We start from the raw sequence: 20,232 nt of genomic DNA, 5'->3' as shown, positions 1-20,232 counted from the left end.
AGCTCCATTGTACAAATTTTGATACAGGTTTTTTATATATTATATCTACATTCATCAAAAATCCTGTCAATCTGTGTTACAGTTTTTTGCTGAAGCTGTCAGGTGCATTTTAAGAAACTGAAGAAAAAATGCAGAATCCATTTCATTTTCCAGATATATACAGTATTTTCTCTTCCTTTATTCTTGATAGTTCATATTACCTTGGATAATTTCCCTTTTTTCTCCATATCTACCTTTACTGAGCCTTCTTTTCTGAAAGGTATTTTTGATGGATACTGGGTTGACAATTCTTTTTTTCAGCACTTCCCTATTCATGGTTTCAGATGAGAAATCTGTAATCATTTGAGTTATTATCATATATTCATAGAGGAGCAGATAATATATTGTTTTGCTCTGGCTCCTTTCAAGATTTTTCTTGGTTTTTAGCTTCCAGCAGTGTGACTATAATGTATCTGGGCATTGATTTCCTGGGATTTATCCTTTTTTGGAGGAGTTTTCTGATAGTTTTGAGTCTGTTGATTTATATGACATGAACATAAAACTTAGGATATTTTTCCACTGTCATATTTTTCCATTATCTCACACTTCTCTGTTTCTGTGATTCCAATTGTTCAGTGTTTTATTATTGTCTGGAGGTTCCTGAGATTGTATTCATTTTTCCCATATTTTATCTCTGTTCAGATTAGATAATTTCTATTGAACTGTTATTGAATTTAGTGATTTTCTCATGTGTCATCTCCAGAATTGTAAATTCCGCTCTGGAATTTAAAACAGATTTTGGAGCTGGGTGTGGGGGTGCATGCCTATAATTCTAGCACTTGGGATGCTGGGGCAGAAGGATCATGAGTTTGAGGCCAGTCTGAGCACATAGTGAGACCCTGTCCCTTACTCCCAAATAACTAAAATAGAGTTTTGGTTATATATTTTTCGATAGCTACTTTGAAGTCTTTGTCAGATTGTTTCAGTGTCTTTGTCATTTTGGCATTGGTATCTGTGGATTGTCTTCTCAAGTGAGTTTTTTTTCTTTATAAACCTAGTGCTTTTGGATTACATCATGGGTATGTTGTTGAATGTTACATTATGAGAATTTGTGTCTTGTTTATTTCTAACAGAGAATATCACTATTTTGTTTTAGCAGGCAGTTATCTTGGTTGGATTCAGACCTCAAGTTCTGACGAGCCTTCTGTAATTTTGGATACAATGTTGGTTCAGTTTTCAGTAGAACATGTGTTATTTGGGTCTGACTCCTGTGTGTTCTACATACTGATTAGTTTTGGATTTGAACAGTGATCTGTCCTGTAGTTTACATTTCAAAGTATATGTGCTGATTGGTGTGAGCTTCTTGAACAACTTTTTGTGGTCCCTTCCTCAAGCATTTCTCCTTTCATGATCTCTTTTGTACAGTCTGGTTCTCTGGGCTGTCTTTTTCAGGTTCTCTGGCCAGAAAGCTTTTATTTATCTTGTCTTGCTGTGCCACAGTATCTGGGACAAGTGTTGACAGGGTGTAGAAAGAAAAAGTAACTCACTAGCCCTACTTTTGTGGGACTTTTGAGAGGAGGGTTCTTTTCTTCAGAGTTTTCTATCTTTTGGGGTCTTTGCTTGAATACTGGGATGGGAGTGAACTGAGATAAAAAGAAAAATGAAAAACAGAATTTTCCATGGTCTCTTTGAATTTTAGGAGAGTCATTTCTCACTTTTTCATCCTTAACTAGTGGGCTTCTCTGAGGCTCTTTCTATTTGCATAGATGTCAACTTCCAAGGTTTGAGTTTCTTTGAGTTCAGACTGGATAGATATTGCAGAGAAATAAGTATATTATGTAGTATGTCATATCTGCTGCAGGTTTGGTGTTTCTTGAATTCTGACTCTTTTTTGGTACTGGGGATTGAACTTGGGGTCCGACCTTTTGCTTGCAAGATAGGTGACGGAACCACTGAGCTAAATCCCCGGCCCAAATTCTGACTTTTTATCACATTGTATTTGTTATCCTATATTATTATTCTTTAATTAACAACATTATTTAGACCAGGTTTAGATTTACAGAAAATTGGACAGTTAGAACAGAGTTTCCATATATGACCTCACCTATTCCCCTTTTCAGTTTTTCTTATTATGAACATCTTGAATTAATGTGATAACATTTGTTACAATTAACCATTATTTGTGTTATTTCTCACTAAAGTCTGTAAATTAAGAGTTCACTCATTTTGTTGTATAGTTTTATGGGTTTTAATAAATGCATAATGTCATGTATCCATCATTACATTATCATATGGAGTAGTTTTACAGCCCTGAAATTGTCTTGGGTTCTACTTATTTATCTGTCTTCCACCTGCCCCTGGTACGCACTGATCTTTTCACTGTTTCTGTGTCTTGCCTTTTCTTGTATGGTATATAGTTGGAATCATGTAATACGTAACCTTTCCAGAGTGATTCTTTCAATATGTAATATACATTTAAGTTACTTTTACATCTTTTTATGGTATGGTAGCATGTTTCTTTATATTCTAAGTAATATTCCATTATATAGATATATCATACTTTATCCATTCACCGATCAAAAAATATCTGGGTTGTCTCCAGTTTTTCTCAACGTAAGTAAATCTTTTGTCGACGTTCTTGTGGATATTTTTGTGAGGACTTATTTTTAATTCATTTGGGTAAATATCTGAGAGTGTGATTTATGAATCATCTCATAAGACTGTATTTGTCTTTGTTGGAAATTGAGTGTCTTCCAAAGTGCCTTTACCATTTCAAATTCCCACCAGCAGTGAATGAGATAGAGTTCCTGTGGCTCCACATCCATGTCAACATTTGGCATTGTCAGTGTTTCAGATTTTAGCTACTTTAATTGATGTGTAGTTGTATCTCATTGTTTTAATTAGTGACTCCTTGTTGATACATGTTGAACATCTTTTCATATTTATTTAACATCTATGTTGAACCTTTTCCCTACTTTAAGTGACTTGTTCATTTTTCTTGTTGTGTTTTGATAATATTTTGTATGGGGCTGGGGATTTAGCTCAGTGGCACCACACCTGCCTCACAAGTACAAGGTCCTGAGTTCAATTCTTAGTACCAAAAAAAAAAAGAGAGAGAGAATACTTTGTATGTTTTCCGTAAGCCTTTTAGCAAATATATTTTCCACATATTTTCTTCCAGACTATGATTTACACCTTCATTTTTCCCTTTGCTCATAGTCTATTTATTTTTTTATGTAGAATTGAGTATCTGACCTAACATTATTTTTCTTTTCCTGTGAAGAACTTTTAAAAATGTTTCTTACAAGACAGGTCTGCTTTTCATATGGCAATAAGAAGTGGGAGAATTAGAGGAATTTTATATCTGATGATTAGATTTTTCTTTTATTACATCTGTGCTCCTGCAATGTGACCTTCACTAGTGTTTTTCAATTTTATTTACCTAATTTAGGTGAGATGGTGGCTGGAGGTGGTTTGAATTTCAGCCTTTGAACCAGGCAACCTTGAACTGAAAATATGAGCTAAAATAAACTGCCTCTCTTTAAAGTTGTGGGGGTCAGGTATTTCGTCCTAGCAATGAGAAAGTGATTGAGACAGCAAGCAAAAGTCATTAAGGATGGTAAAAATAAGTAGGCTAATGGATGATGATCTAAACATTGAGTTTTAACCCACATTTCTCTCTGCATGATACGGGAGGTATCAGACCAAACAGCTTGGGTGACCTGATCCTATGGTGTTTGGTTGTACCCTCATAGCCTCAGTCTATGGCTGACTTTGTTTACTGCCTGTGGCTTTCCTCAAACATTCCACATTCCTGGCTTCTCCAACTTCTTAAGAGCCTCCACTACACTTTTGGCTTCACTCTCACAGCTTCATACATTGCCCTCTTGGGCATACTGCCTGGCCTTCTTAGGCCTTCTATTGAAATCTAGGTGAAATAGTCCTTGATCTGATTACACAGTTTTTGCATTCTATAGGCCCATAAAAGGAGCACCATGTGAATGACGCCGAGGTCTGACACCAGCTTAAGCAGTAGCTGAACCCCCTTAGACTATGGCTGCAGCAGCTTCCAAGTACCTGAATACCTGAGGACTTTGAACCAAACTCCAGGAACCAATTCCCTAGGGACCCTTTTTGAGTAGGGTACCTTGGGAGTCTTTTCTCAAAGTCTTTCACTTTTGCATGCTGGAGTCTGTGAAGGACAGGGTCTTGCTGATTCCTGGGATGCCCTCAAGAATACAAAGTACCTGATATTTTATTTATTTATTTATTTATTTATCTTACAGGAACACTAAAGTAAATCTTTATTTTTTATTTTAGTAGGGCCTGTGTTGTAGCATGGGGATCAGTACATAAGGGGGAGCCTTCCTAGACTAAATCTTGAGAAGTGGCTGGAAAGTCCTGCTCTTGATTTTTAGTATAGACTTGCAGACCTGTTTTCAGTGAGGGTCAGGGTTGAATGTTGGATATGCAAATAAGGGGCCCAGATCCTTCCCTTTCCAATCTTAGCCACTCTAGGGTGCCCCTTTTCTTCTTCAGAAAAGCCAACAGTATTATCTGAAGTGGCAAGAGTAGGAGAGGAGCACCATGCTGACTGGGAGAGCTCATATTGGGAGTAGAGAATGGGTATTTGGCATCATTTTAATACTTATGTTCTTTTTTTTATATACTTATGTTCTTAAGAATCAAACTCTTCTCTGCTCTGGCTTTATAGGCATGTCCTTTCTGGGGAAACTGCAAACATTTGAAATGGGATTTTTGCTCCTGATTTTTAGTATAAACCTGGCGAAAATCTGCCAGCAGTACATATGCAACAGCCTGGACATTGGACTACCTTGAAATTTCCTCTAGCATACTAATTAATCTACCACCCTTAATCTCACTTTCCTGTAAATCTCAAGACATAAGCAAAATATAAACACATTTTATGCCAGATTGTGACATATATGTTCTCAAGTCCAACTGCCAGTGAAATATTTGTTCACAACTGAACACTCCTGATACTGTCTGCATTTCTATGAGCATTCTAGTTTGATTCTAAGATGTGACCAGAAACTCCCATAGCTCAGATTACAGCACCTTAGGCCTTCCCTAGCAGGTATCTCCAGATCTTTTTTAAACTTCTCCCTCAAGCCAGTTCCAAAAGCTTCTGAACCACATAGTTAAGTTACAGCAATGGCCTCACTCCTGGTACTCAGATCTATCTTAGTCACTTTCTTTGTTGCTGGCACACAGTACCCACTACCTACAATTTAAAGGAGGAGAACTTTTGGCTCATAGATTCAGAAATTTCAGTCTGTGGTTGGCAGGCTCAAACATAGAAACAGTATACTAGAAAGGCCTGCTGTGGAGGAAAGCTTCTCATATGGTAACCAGAAAGCAGAGAGAGAAGGGAGATATACCCTTTCAGGTCATGCCTACTGTGACTCACCTTTTCTGACCAGGCTCTACCTCCTGACATCACGTTTAACTATAGCACCTCCACGATCAAATCATCTTCCGAAAGCCCTGCCTCTGAGTGCCTTGAAGTTTTGGGGGTCATTCCAGTTCTGAACTGTAGCACTTGCCATAATTTTTATGTGATAGTTAACAGAAATGATTTTATGTTTGTCACTTCTTCTACATTAATTGAATATATGGAAGAGCTGCTGTTTCTCTCCTGTTTACTCACTTATTTATATTGGTATGATCAATGGATATTAATTTTTCTATAGGTTAAAACTCATTGTCATTATGGATTTTATTTCTTAGGTTGCTAATCTTACATTTTCTCTATCCCAGCCTTGGAATCAGCCATTTCTCTAAGCAGCCCTCATTTATTTTATTGGAAATGTTATTTAGAAACCATAAGCCTTTTATTTTGATTTCACATCATTAGTTTCCTAAATTAAGTTGGCCACTCATTTCACTCATTTTTCAGGTTCCTTAAAATGAAACCACTTAATGCTATAAATTTTTCTCTACATAAAAGTTTATTATTTAGTTTACTCACTAAATATTTCACAACTGCTTATGTGACCCTAGTCTAGGTGCGTAGGACATATGAATAAAGCAAAATATTTCTGGTTTTGTAGAATTGACATTCTAGCAAGGGAAGAGAATAAAGAAGCATTTTAATTGCATCCTAACTAGTTTTTATATGTTTCTATTATTAATTATTCTTATGCATTTTCTAATTTCTATGGTGATTTTTCCCCAGTGGCATTGGAGATTGAACCCAGAGGCTTTGCAGTTAGTTGCCCAAGCTAGAGTTTAACTTATGGTCCTCCTTCCTCACCCTTCTAGAGTGCTGGGATTGTATGTGTGCATCACCATACCCAACTTCTATTAGGATTTCTTTTTCACATAAGCACCATTCATTGTGGTCAGAGAACATGGTCTTAATACTTATTCTACATTGGTTAAGACCTGCCTTCTGGTTAAAAATATGGAGTTTGAAAAAAAAATAGAAAACTATTAATTGCATTGTTTCAATCTATATTTGTTTGCCTACACATTATGAAATAACATTTAAAATTTTTCCATTAATTTTGCTATTGTCATCTATTTTTCCTTCTAGTTTTGCTAGTTTTTTGTTTATACATTTTGAAAGAAGGTTATTAGATACTTGCTTTCAAGTATCTAATAGTTGTTATTATCTTTCGATTATATCATTCCTTTAGACTAACTTATTATCTAATCATTTTTTTCTGAGATTTATTTGATTTTTAAAATATAAGATCTAGCCTACTTTCAGTTAGTTTTGGCATATTGATTTACTTCTTATCTTTATTTTGCTCCTCTGTATCACCAGGTTTTAGGTATATGTCTTATTTTTTTTAAACCAATCTGTTTCTTTAGGTGATGAACTTAGTCTGTTTAAATTTGTTATGATTATTGACATGTTTTACCAAATCTAAACATCATGGATTATAGGAGGGATCATTATTTTATGTGTATGTGTTGAGCCTCTGTTAGATGCTAGGAAGTTCAGCATTGTTACTTTTGAGTAATTTCTTTTGTCTGGTAGGATCCATTTTATATATAATGCCTACTGCTGCTCATTCAAGTATGTGAAAAATGCCTTTTAAAATATCTTACATATAGAACTCAAAATAATTATCTAATGAATTTTTTTCACAAATACTGAACTTATGCTCCACTGCTTTGTTTGAGATGGTTATTTTTTCTACATGCATAATCATAGTTTTTCTTTTCTTCTTTTTTTTTGTTTTGCTTTTTTTAAACAGGGTCTTGCTATGTAGTTCAGGCTGTCCTTGAACTCACTGTGTAGCCCAGGCTGGTCTCAAATTCATGGCAATCCATCTGTCTCAGCTTCCTCAGTGTTGGGATTACAGTTGTGCAGGTGTACAGGTGTCCAGCTGTACATACATGATAATTTTTCTCAATGTCAGGTTGTACCAGTGACAGTGTGTTTAACTACCAGCAATGTTAGATGACTTAATTGAAGTGGACATCTAGGATTGAGTTTATCTATGCATAAGCATTGTCAAGTATAACTATCACAGCACTTACAAGAAGTGATCATTTGTCAGGTGCATTCATATGTAAGTGTTAAAATATGGGGAAAATGTGGCTAAAAATTCATTTCTTGGATATTTTAATTTATTATCATATTTTGTCTTTTCTGTTTACTCTAAAGATTTCTTTTTTTTTTTAACCTTTCTTTTCCTGCCTTCTATTAAATTGTTTGGGCATTCTTTTTCTTTTTTTCCTCTGTGGATTTTGAAGTTATAAACTTTATGTCTGATCATGGTTTCTCTTAAAATTATGAACTTAAAGTCTTGAACTTTATTCCTTTTAATAGTTTCTCTTAACATTTCAGTATTTTAAATGGAATGAACCATAAAGCTAATTAAGGTCTTTGCTTTTCCAGGTAATATACCACAAGGATATTATAGCACATTGATTGTTTTAATCTATGTTGTACATATTTTTTGTTAGTGATTTTAGTCTAGGTTGCAGTAGACTGCCAAAACAGAACTCATGATTATTTTTTGTCCTCATTTAATTTCGCTAGCTAGAATAGGGCATGGCTTACAGTAGAAATAAAACTTTATTTCATTAATTAACTGATTATTGTAACATTAAGTAACAAAAACAGTCTGTTTGTTCCTACAAAACAGCTATCTCTAAGAGCTTTGTAGTCAGCTGATTTTAGATTTAGGTTTCCAATGTAACCTGACTTAGAAGTTTATAGAGACCATTGTATAGCTGTCAGTGACAAGTCTGGGATTATTTCAGGTGCATGAACATGGTGATGTTCATATGAAGTAATGTGATAAGATTCAAATTATAAAGTAGTAACAATTATAAAGTAGTGATTTCTGAAATAAGAAAGAAGTAAAGGCTTGGACTGGTTGATATCTTTTTGTTCTAATGGTAACATAGTAAGTTATTTATAAAGTTGAAAATCCTCTTTTCCTTCTGCACTTTTCAGCTTCTTACATTCTGTTAGGTTTAAAGATTTATTTGCCACTGTAGTCATTTGCTTTTAGATAAGAGGTGATAAGTTTCTACTGTCTACCTCAGGAAGCAAAGCCATTTAGGTCCTGTTCTATGTGAACTAACCTTGGGGCACGACTATTTCTCCCTGGCCTTGGACATTATACTAGTACAAAAGTTTGTTGTAGAGTGGAAAGATAGGTTTTCATACCCCTTCTTCCACTCCAAGACTGTGCCCCTTCCCTATCTATGCTTTCTTCCATTTTCTTCTTTGAAACTGGGAAATCTGGTCCAGGAATTCTAGCAGTTTCTTTGGAACTATTGCATTGGTAAAAATGAAATAACTACATGAATGGAGATTAAAAGAGAATTTTAATTCATATAAACAGTTTCCTTGTTATTGTAAAAAAGTCAAGGGTTCACAGTTTGATATCAACTACTATCGTCAGCTTTCAGTTGCTGTGACAAAATAAAGATATATAAAAATTAAAATAAGGAAAGTTTTTTTCAGTTCATGGTTTCAGAGGTTTCAGTCTACGGTCATGGACCTGTGTTGGCATATTACATCATGATGGCTGAAGCACATGGCAGAGAGGGCTGCTCAGTTCATGGTGCCACGGAGCAAAGAGAAAGAAAGAAGGAAGGTGTTAATGGTTTGTGTTTAAATGTCCCCTCAAAGCCTCATGCTGATGAGATGGGACTTTCTTTTTCAGAGGTAGTTTAATCTGGAATGTGTGATGCTGGGGTTAAGGGCATGTGATTGCTAAACCCCCACATGTGAGCAATTACTTTGGCACCAGCCTAATCCCTGTAGTCGGAATAAGATAAAAGGGGAAGAAAGATGCCGGTAACTACCTTGCTACCTTTGCTACCTTGTGTGTGCCATGTTGTTTATCCTCTGTGATGCTTGTTTGCCATCCCAGCCTCAGAGTCAGCTGATTATGGATTGAAACCTCTATGAACTGTAAGCTAAATAAACTCCTTTCCTCCTTTAACTTTGGGTGTTGGGTATTTTGTCTCAGCAGCTAGAGAAAAGTAACTAACACAGAAGGGCTGACTCCCAGTATCCCTTTCAAGAGCAAATCACCAGTGACCTCACTTCCTTTCTTCCACATCCCACCTCTTAAAGTTTCTGCTCATTCCCAGTAGCACCATAAATTGGAGACCAAGCCTTTTAGTATCAGCATCTTAATTATTCTCTTTGTTGCTGAGACACAGTGCCACAACTTATAGGAGGGAGGATTTATTTTGGCTCAGTTTGTAGAGGTTTCAGTCCATAGTTGGCGGGAACCAAGATGGAGTGACATGGCAGAGGAGGCTTGCTTACAGCATGGCAGGAAGCTGTAGGTGAAGAGAAGAGTGGGAAAGTTATAAACTCTTAAAGACCATGCCCCCAGTGAGCCACCTCCTTCAAATGTGCTTCACCTCCCAACATCAAATTTAGCTATAAACTCATCAGTGGACTAATCCACTGATTAGTATCAAGCTCCTGTGATCCAATCACGTCCCCAAAACCCCATCTGTGAGTGCATGAGGCTTTGGGGGACATCTAGATAGAAACCGTAACAACCAATCATGGGGGTGGGCATGAAAGATCCAAACTATAACATTTTGCATTGCTGACACCAGAAACTTTGAAGAATATATAAGAAAATTGAACTTATATTCGCTCCATTGAAAAGTTTATATATTTCTATAAGTTTATGATGAATTTTTTACATCTAAGATGTAAAGTAATAAACAAGAATAGTTTACAGATTTAAAACAAGTTAGAAAAGTATTAAGAGTAATAAAGAGTACACAGCATTTTAATAAATACACTAAAACTGTCTGAAGAATTTAATTTTTTTCGTAGTGTAAATACCAATTTTCATTTGTATCCAATAATTGTTCAACCTTTTTTCCTTAAAATTTATCCTTACACCTGTCACAGTGCCTGCCATATTCTAGCTTCTTAATAAATATTGGCTAGTTGAATATATGAAAGGTTAAGTGGACGATGGGTGAATAAAAGAATGAATGACAAAATTTGAGACTTATACAATAGAAATAAATATACATATAAACTTATTAAGATTTAGAAATGGAGTATGTAATCCTTTTAGATAATGTAGAGCAATAGTCTCCAACCTTTTTGGCACCAGGGACTTTTTTCATAGAAGATAATTTTACTTTTGACTGGGATGGGGGAGTGTTGGTTTTGGGATGATTGAAGTGCCTTACATTTATTGTGTACTTTATTATTATTATTATTACAGTATTAAAAATAATGCATATTAATAATGCAGAATTAATGGGAGCCCTGAGCTTGTTTTCCTGGAACCCATAGTCACATGTAGTGGTGACGGGAGACAGTGACACCCAATGTGTTTTGCTTATGTTCAGTGTACACGATAATCCCATTTTGTTTGCTGTCACTGCAGAAATCCCTGCTTTACAATGATGGGATGTTAGAAGTGGAGGCAGGCTTTTCAGTGCTTTTGTGGCAATCTCAAGATATACTCTACCTTGATTTGATCCAGAACTAGGGAGATTTGAAGTTGTCATTTGCCATCTTAAGCAATTGATCCTCTTCTAGCACAAGTTGATTCACTTGGTATATTCGCAATGGGTTTTAGATCTATTCCTAGATTGAGGGTCTTTTGTGGTTCAGAAGTAATGCTGAAACTATTTTCAAAGCTCTGATAGGTGATCATGCACCAGCTGTGAAAAAGAAGGCTCTGGGTCAGACTCTTTCAAAATCTTTGCTAATGTTTGAAACATTAGCAAAAATCCAAATGTTTACTTGTTACTCCCATAATTCCAGTGAGGCTTTGAATTATCTACCAGCTTGAACATAGTTGTTGTTCTCCTTTGAAGTGACATATTGAGTTGCTTGAGCAGGTTGAATATATCACACTAATAGATAAGTTTTACGATCCATTCTGTGTCACTGAAATGTGCTGACAGTGGTGGCTGTTTTTCTAAGTAATATCTGGAGCAGCTCTTGTTACTTAAAAACTGACCAGTAATCACCTATCTAGACCTCTCACATGCACAGTTCACAGTAGGGCTCCTGCTTCCATGAAAATCGAATGCCTCTGCTGATCTGATAGAAGGTGGAGCTCAGGCAGTAATGCCAGCAATGGAGAGCAGCTTCAAATATAGATGAGGCTTTGCTCATGAGCCACAGCTCACTTCCTGCTGTGTGGCCCAGTTTCTAACAGGCCATGGACTAGTGGGGGACTGCAAATATACAGGGAAGGATTGGTTCATTCTAAAATTTAAAAGCTGGATTTTTAAAAAACTTGAATTAAACTATCTAAAATATAAATTAAAAAATAAAATGAAGATAATAAGCTTATAAGATACATATTGTTTAATGTAGGAATAATTGATAGCTAGGTTCAGAAGTTGAATTTTAAAGATATTATTCTCATTTTCACCTGATTTATTCTAGAATTTTGTCAAGTAGAAATTATTTCAAATGTTTTACTTAAATCAATTTTCTTTTCTGAATCATCATAGATTCTCATTTAGTGAAACTGAATCAATGGATTTTACTATATATCACCTATTTAGTTTAATGCCACATGTCCAAGACATATTTTCCTCTACATTTTGGATCTATGTGATTAATATCACTTGTTGGTTTTCATGTTTGCATTTTTGAGTATGGTTTATGCTTAAGAGTATGGGCACAATGTCAGACTAATCTGAGTGTCAATCCCCAGCCTACTTTTTCTTGGTAAGTTGTTTTAACTTCTTAAACCTTATTAGCTTCTGTGTAAAATGCAGATGATACTACTATAAGAGTTTATTGGGTAAATACAGTAAACCAACATATATAAGTGCTTAGTACAGTCTCTGGGAAATGGTAGGTACTCAGTAATTGGCAACAACTATTATTTTTCTGTTTTGCTCTTTCTGCAGCTTTCTCCACAAATAAACAAGACAGAGATGCAAGACATGTAATAAAAGTGGTAAGTGTTACTTCTAAATTTATATTTCACATGTATTTGACATTTTCCTTTATTGCTTTATTTTTTAAAAAATGCTTTCCTTTATTTTTATTATTTACACTTATTAATGAACCTAGTGGTTGTAATATATTTTTACCTTATTAAAATGTTAAGACTGGAAAATCATTGTTCTTTCTTGCTGTGTATCATTGGTACCCTATCTAGAAATTTGCACTTTCTCCACCCTTCCCTCCTTCCTTCCCCTCTCTAGGTGGTAAGGTCCTTAAAGACAACCATAAGATTTTATTTCTGTTTGCATACTCTGTGTGCCTATACAAAGGATAAAATAGAGCAGACATTCAGTAAAGATTATGTGTGAACCCCCAGGGTAATTTCCAGTGTGTCCACCCTGATGTACATGTTGGTGTATAGTGAATACAATTCTCAGTGCTTTTAGTATGGTTTTCAATAAGGCTACTTTCATGTATAAGACTATATGGGGATCAGAGTACAATATGTTGTTTAGAAATGAGATTTTCAAGTTTATTTAGTGTTTTCTGAGATTTTTAGTGGAAATCTGGTGCCTATGTTTTGTGAAAACTGATTCAAGTACTATTATGTATTACATATGTGTACTCATTTTCACAGTTGAAATACCAGTTCCATCTTTAGGATTATTTTTTTCCTAGTACAATTAATTATTCTTTTCTTTCATAGGAATATCAAGAAAATGGACCATTATTTTCAGAACTTAAATTTTATCAGAGAGCTGCAAAAAAAGACTGTAGTAAGTAAAATTAGCAAAGCAAACTAATTCTATATATGTGCTTTCTAAAGTCAGTGTTAATATTTTGGTCTTTTTCTGGGCTTCTGGAAGATTCTTTTCCATAAGAAATTTTATTATAAAGTGATATAGTTAACTGTTACAACATATAAAAGCAAGACAGATGGTATACTGATCTTGATATGGCATACATAATTGGTTATATATTTTAAGTCATAGTTGTTTCTGTTCCTTTACATAAAATTCTGAGTTGTTGATCTAAGCTACAAAGAGTACTCTAAGACAGTAGGATGAAGTTACTTCTTTTTTTTTTTCGAGACAGTGTCTCACTATGTAGTTTATACTGGCCCAGAATTCACTTTGTGGACCAGGCTGGGCTTGAACTCATAGTGATCCTTCTGCCTCAGCCTCTCGAGTGCTAGGACTACAGGTGTGCACTACCATGCCCAGCAAAATTATTATTATTATTTTTTTTTTTTTACAAAGAATCATTTGGATAGGGAGGATATAAGGAAAATACATAAAATAGGAAGTATATATACAAAAAGAATGATTATGAAATGGATTAGAGTAAGGTGCATGAAAATGATTAAATATTAAGATATTCAATAAAATAGAAGCTTGAATGTTGGGAAATTAATTGGAACTGGATATCATGTATAAGAACTAGTAGAAGAAGTGAAGTGAGTATGAGCAGAGATGAAAAATAAAGCATTTTAAAAAATGCTACGTGACACAGGTGGGTTACGTAAAACATTAAGGAAGTTGATAGGACTAATGACTAGTTTAGTCATGTTTAGGAGAAAGAATGATGGATCTGGCCTAAATAATTACCTTTGTTTTTCTTAATAAAGCCTCCTAGACATTAAGCCTATAGCCTTTACTAACTGCTTAAACTAAGAGTGACAAATAGAACCCATTAAACTTGATTGCATATCAGTAAAGCTGTCTTAAACATGAAGCACATATGGTAGAAAAGTGAAAAAAATGATTAAGCTGTCTGATTATTTAAGAGGATTTGAAGTTTTCTAAGCTAAATTTTAATCAGAAACAATTTCTATATAACAATTTCTGAGTGAAATGATATTTCTGCCCAATCTCTATCTTTTGCACTATATGGCTTTAGATTTTGAAGTATAGGTAATAAGGGGAAAAAGACCATCTCTGTACTAATCTTTGGGGTTAACATATGTTATGTTAGAAGTTTAGCTAGCATGTAAGGAATTGATTTTCTCCATGAATAGAAACATTTGTGAATACAATACTAATGTATTTTATAAGTCTGTAACTATTTTTGTTTCAATTGATAAAATTTTAAAAGTCTCAGGAGTGTGTGTGTGTGTGTGAATTATAGTGGCAACAATTAGAATTTGGCCATTAAATAGGCATATAGATTTTTTTAAGATTTTATATTTAGGAAGTTCTAATTACTATTTTGGTTAGCTAAATAAGTCAGCATCTATGCAAAGCTAAAAACCTTCCTTTCTAAATAATATGAATCATTTTTCTTTTAAATTTGTCTTTGCAGTCAAAAAGTGGATAGAACTCAAAAAACTTGATTATTTAGGAATTCCTCTGTTTTATGGATCTGGTATGACTGAATTCAAGGGAAGAAGGTAAAAATTATTATTAAATATTATAATCAAATATCAAATTATATAATCAATTACATATTATAATCAAGTAACTGTTCCTCATGTGATCTAGTAGATATATGTTGCTATGTATCAAATGACCCAAAACATGGTGGCTTATAACAACAAACTTAAAATAACTTAGTTCCTATGGGTCAGGAATCCTCTAGTGGCTTATCAGGATACCTCTAGCTCAAGGTCCCATAGAAAGTAGTTGACTGTGTGCTGGGCTGCGGTCACCTCAGAGCTTTACTGGGGAAGGAACCAGTGTCTCATTTTAAAAGACCATTCTCTTTTCATTAAGACTGTGGGAATGATTCAGTACAGCATTCTCTTTTAGAAAACAAACTGCAGGCTAAACATGGAATAGTATCTATTTACAAAAGAATAACAGGATTATTGATGTACATTCATTCTATAAAAGTTCGGATTGCATCATGCATGGTTGTTAGGTGGGAGATATTTTTCTTTGTTTCAAATTCACTAATAGACAGTTTCAAGCATTATTATCTCAGGGAGATCTCATTTTGATCTCTTTCTTATAGGTACAGGTTTATGGTAATGGAAAGATTAGGAATAGATTTACAGAAGATCTCAGACCAGCATGGAACTTTTAAAAAGTCAACTGTCCTGCAACTAGGTCTCCGAATGGTAAGAAGGAATAACTTATTTCACATTTTCCATTTTTGGATTATTTGCTTGTTACATTGTACAAATCTTCCCCCTTTGTGGAATTATCAGAAAATGAAGGATTATTGCCCTAGAAATGTCAGTTATTGAGGATAGAAGCTACTTTAGTGAAATTGATAACAGTAGGCTCTATAACTGACAGAATGTGCTGTGTTTGGCACTATAGACTCAATTAGGCATTGGTTTTACAGTCTGGTTTTTTTTATTCCTCTCAGCTTTATTTTACATATCAGAATACGCTTGTATTGCTGTAAGAATAACTTCCTTTTTGTTACTTATATTTGTTACAATGCAAGTTCTGGCCATATTATATTATTTTTTATACTAAACATGTAATGATATAAAGGTGCTTTGAGGTTTTTAGTATGAATTAGGGTTGGTGGCAGTAATTAATTGTGACAATGAATAATATATACTTTGATCAATAAGCAATGAAATCTTAATAGCAGACAGGAATACATTTGTTTATAGCACATGCAGTATTTTTCTTATATTGTATTTAGTTTGTGTCTCATTTTATTGTTTCCATTTTAAGTAGAATGAAACTACCACGCTCGGCTGTGATGTGTCAGATGGAACTTATTAATTTTCCTATTCATCCATTCATCCATTTAACAAGCCAGTAAATGTTTATTGAACTCTAGGTGTATGTAGCATGTAAGGCTAAAGGTCTTTAAATATGAAGCCCAGAATTTTTCTAATACTGTACACAGGAGGAATGCTCATGGACATGGTATTTTGTTCTGAGGTCCCAAGACTTGATTTCTAATTATTGCTTGGGTGAAAAATTTCTGACTGAGCTTTGTGATTATTTCACTGTACATCTCTGATATTATGCTGTGTAATTCCTCTTTGTGTAATGGGATTTGGCCACTGGACTGTCAATAGTATAGATAGCCATTGTTGAATTCTGGGTTTTGTTCCTCCTTTGGAAGTTAAAACACTTGATATTTGAAGATCAATTTTATTCAACTTTTTTCCAGGATGAACAAGCAGAAATACTATTTTAGAACAATTAAACTGTATTTGTGAAATAGATCACTTTGTCATTGTTAATAAGAAAAACCTATGTTAGTCTATATTTAAAATATCCAAGTTGATCATGAGTTCTAAATAGCAGTATAAAGCCATCAGTATAATGTTATATTCTTTGGTTTTTTTCACAGCTGGATGTACTAGAATATATGCATGAAAATGAATATGTTCATGGTGATATAAAAGCAGCAAATCTACTTTTAGGTTATAAAAATCCAGATCAGGTAAATACAGTATTTAACTTTTCTGTTCAAGAAGGGTTCTCAAAACACCATACTGAGGGGCTGGGGATTTAGCTCAGTGGTTCCACTGCCTGCCTTGCAAGGGCGAGGTTCTGAGTTCCATCCCCAGTACCAAAAAAAACCACAACAACAAAAAAAACAGAACACACCATACTGAAATATTGTACAATAAATTGTTAATCTTGAAGAGTTTAAAAATGAGGGGTTAACATGATGAATGTTTTAATTTATCTTACTTTGATTATCTAATTTAATCCTTGCACTAAACTAATGAGTAATTATGATGAAGAAACTGAAAGTCAGAGGGTTAAGTCATTTGTTAATGGGGACATAGTTAAGGAATGGCTAACCAGGAATCTGTGTTTCTGACCAAATATCATATAGATAAACAAAGAACCATCAAAATGTAGTGAGAGAAGGGATGGATTTATACAGTGGGGGAAAAAAAGATAGCTGTTACAATATCTTCTTTTCTCCTACAATATAACCAGTTAAGTTTTAAATAGAGAAGCACTTCCATTAGAACTTTCTGTGATGATGAAAGTATTCTGTGTTTGTCCAGTATGGTAGCCATTAACAACATGTAGCTATTCAATACTTGAACCATGGGTAGTACAGTACCATCTGTTGGCAAGTATTGGAGAAATAGGTATTCTTATTCATTGTGGGTAGGAATGTAAAATAGCACAGCCACTTTGGAACACAGTTTTCACAGTTTCTTAGGAAATTAAAACATTCTTACCATAACATCCACTAATTATGTTCCTTGGACTTAAAACAAACCCAAAGGAGTTAAAAACATATATACCCAAAAAACCTTTACATAGATGTTTAAGGTAGTTTAATTCATACGTGTCTGTATGATTCTCTCTAATGTTCTGAAAAATGTAAAACTATGGAGACAGTAAAAACATCAGTGATTACCTGTGATTAGAAGGGAGGGAAGGACAAATAGGCCGAGCACAGAAGGTTTTTAGGACAGTGAGACACTTCTGCATACTATAATGGTTGATGTCATAATTTTTTTGTCAAGACACATAAAGTGAAAACCAAGAGTGAACTTCAGTGTAAAATGTGGTTGGGTAATAATGATGTGTCAGTATAGGTTTATCTGTTATAACAAATGCACTACACTGGTCAGGGATGTTGATAGTGAGGAGACTGTGTCTACAAGCTGGAGGTATATGGAAACTCACTGTACTACCTCACTTATTTCTACCTAAATTTAACCTAAAACTTCTCTACAAAATTAAAGTCTATTATTAAAATGTGACTAAGGAACTGAATTTTTAATGCAACATAATTTAAATAACTACATGTAACTAGCAGTTATTATAACAACAGAGGTTTAAAGATTTAAAAACTTGACTGTATAAAATATTAGAAATAATGTAACTGAATATTTAACTGACCTCTGGCATGAACATGGAAACTTGTAAGTAAAAATACAAGAGAAGCTGGTCATGGTGGGACATGACTTAATCACATATTCTTGGGAATTAAGAAGCAGGAGGATTTCAAGTTTGAGCCTAGCTTGGGAAACTTAGTGACTTAGTGAGATCCTGTGTCAAAAAAAAAAGTTAAAAATAAAAAAAAAGACTAGGGATGTAGTTCAGTGTGATGGCCTTGTGTTCAATATCCAGTACCACAAAAAAGATAGGAAAAAACCCTTAACATACGGATAGATTAAAAATTTTAAGATGTTTATATATTTAAAAATTGACAGAAACATATGCAAAACTTGAAAATATATTTGACGAATATTTGAGAATATTCAGTAAATTAATAAATCAGTAAATTACTAAATTAATAAATGCCCCAAATACTTTAATAAAATAATAATCAAAAGAAGTGAACAGAAACCATAGAAGATATATGACTGTCCTAGAAACAAATGAAAAAAGGTCACTTTTGCTAAAAAGTAAAATATATGGAAATTCAAACAGCTATGTGAGCACTGGGAATGTAGCTAAATGGTAGAGTGCATGCCTAGTATCTGCCAGACCCTGGGGTCTATCCCAGAACTGGAGAGAAAAAGAAGTAGGAAAAAAGTGAGCTGGCCTTTTTAAAGGACATAACCAATTATCAGAGACCTGTGCAGTAGGTTCTGATCTCCTGCTTGGTGCTAGGGCACAAGACTGAGAAAACAAAACAAAACTAAAAGACAGAACTAAAGAGACAGAGAAACCGAGGAGCCAGGGTGATCCATGCTGCTTAACCACCAGAGGCACTGGTCAGTCCAAGCCACTGATTTTTATTGGTAATCTGTTGGGGTAAAGGCGAACTAAAGGGGAACTATGTGCGAGGATGTGCAGTCATGAAGTTACTATGGATACTAATGCAAGTAAGACTTGTAAAGAACAAGACAAAGGATTCTCAAATTAGGAACAGAATAGATAAAATATCAAGTTGTAATTAGAACCTTGTCCTTCTAGTTAAGAACATTTTAGTCCTGGGAATGGAATTTGGGTATGAGTTACTCTGACCTTGGCTACTATTATTATCTCATATTAAGGTGCTTCTGTGTTTTTGCTTCTTAAAATAAGCCAATTTGAGGGGTTTAACTCTTTACAGCCTGTATTGCTTACAGCATGCTTTGGGCATAATCATTATTGCAGTCCCCTGCAGAGGAGTGTGAACAAATCTGATAATACTGAAATGGATAAGGATGCAGGCACGTACAGAATGCCAGTACAATTGTCAATTAAATGGAAGTAGGATGATAAATTAATTGAAGGACAATTTGGCTATATATATTAAAAGCCTTCAAAATCTGCAAACTTTCTTTAAGTTTAGGTTTATTGAGTTAGAATTGATGAATAATATAATTCACTCTTCAAAATGTACAGTTTGATGTGTTTTGATACTTATATATCATGTAGCCATTTTGTTTCATTCTCGAAAATTTTCTCATTCCTCATTGCATTCAGTCACTTTCTCTTGCCACTAGGCCCTGGCAGTAATTTCTTCCCTTGTATTTTTACTTTTTCAGAAATGTTATATAAATAGAAATACAAGGCATATGCTATCTTCATTCACTTAGTATCATATTTAATGCTTTTCAAATTTATCTTTATACTTCATTAGTTTATTCCTTTTTGTTGATGGATAATATTCTATTGAAAACTACCACTTTTTAGTCTGTTCACCTGTTGATGAACATTTGGGTTGTTTACTGTTTTTTGATAATTATGAATAAAATAATTTTTATGTGTAGGCCTATTTTTTAATTTCTTTTGGTAAATAACTCAGAGTATAATTTGTGGATCCTGTGATAATGTATGTTTAACTTAGAAACTGCTGAGCTGTATTTTGGAGTGATTGTACCATTATATAATTCCTGTGTGTGATAATTAATTCCATTTACTCTGCATTTTGGTTTAGTTTTCTAAATTTTCTCCTTCATAGTAGGTGTTAGTCATATGTAGTAGTTTAAATTTGCATTAGTCATCTCTAATGATTAATGATTTTGAGCAAGTTTC

General features: G+C 34.2%; 1 protein-coding gene across 10 annotated transcripts in view; it reads left to right on the top strand.

Moving 5' to 3' along the window:
- Vrk2 (VRK serine/threonine kinase 2) overlaps positions 1-20,232 on the top strand; it is a 150,768-nt gene that overhangs the window by 17,464 nt on the left and 113,072 nt on the right. For all 10 annotated transcript variants that reach the window (XM_087216352.1, XM_087216351.1, XM_087216350.1 and 7 more), the window contains exons 3-7: positions 12,337-12,386; positions 13,083-13,152; positions 14,678-14,765; positions 15,329-15,434; positions 16,640-16,732. In XM_087216352.1, the coding sequence (XP_087072478.1) occupies positions 12,337-12,386; positions 13,083-13,152; positions 14,678-14,765; positions 15,329-15,434; positions 16,640-16,732 (407 nt within the window). The remainder of the gene's footprint in view (positions 1-12,336; positions 12,387-13,082; positions 13,153-14,677; positions 14,766-15,328; positions 15,435-16,639; positions 16,733-20,232) is intronic.

This window comes from Heterocephalus glaber, unplaced genomic scaffold (assembly GCF_053883595.1).
Source record: "Heterocephalus glaber isolate CG9 unplaced genomic scaffold, H.glaber_assembly_v1.0 deba00001457, whole genome shotgun sequence".
NCBI classification, from domain to species: Eukaryota; Metazoa; Chordata; class Mammalia; order Rodentia; family Bathyergidae; genus Heterocephalus; species Heterocephalus glaber.
Note: the sequence above shows the minus strand (reverse complement) of the source record. Positions and strands in the feature narration are given on the sequence as shown.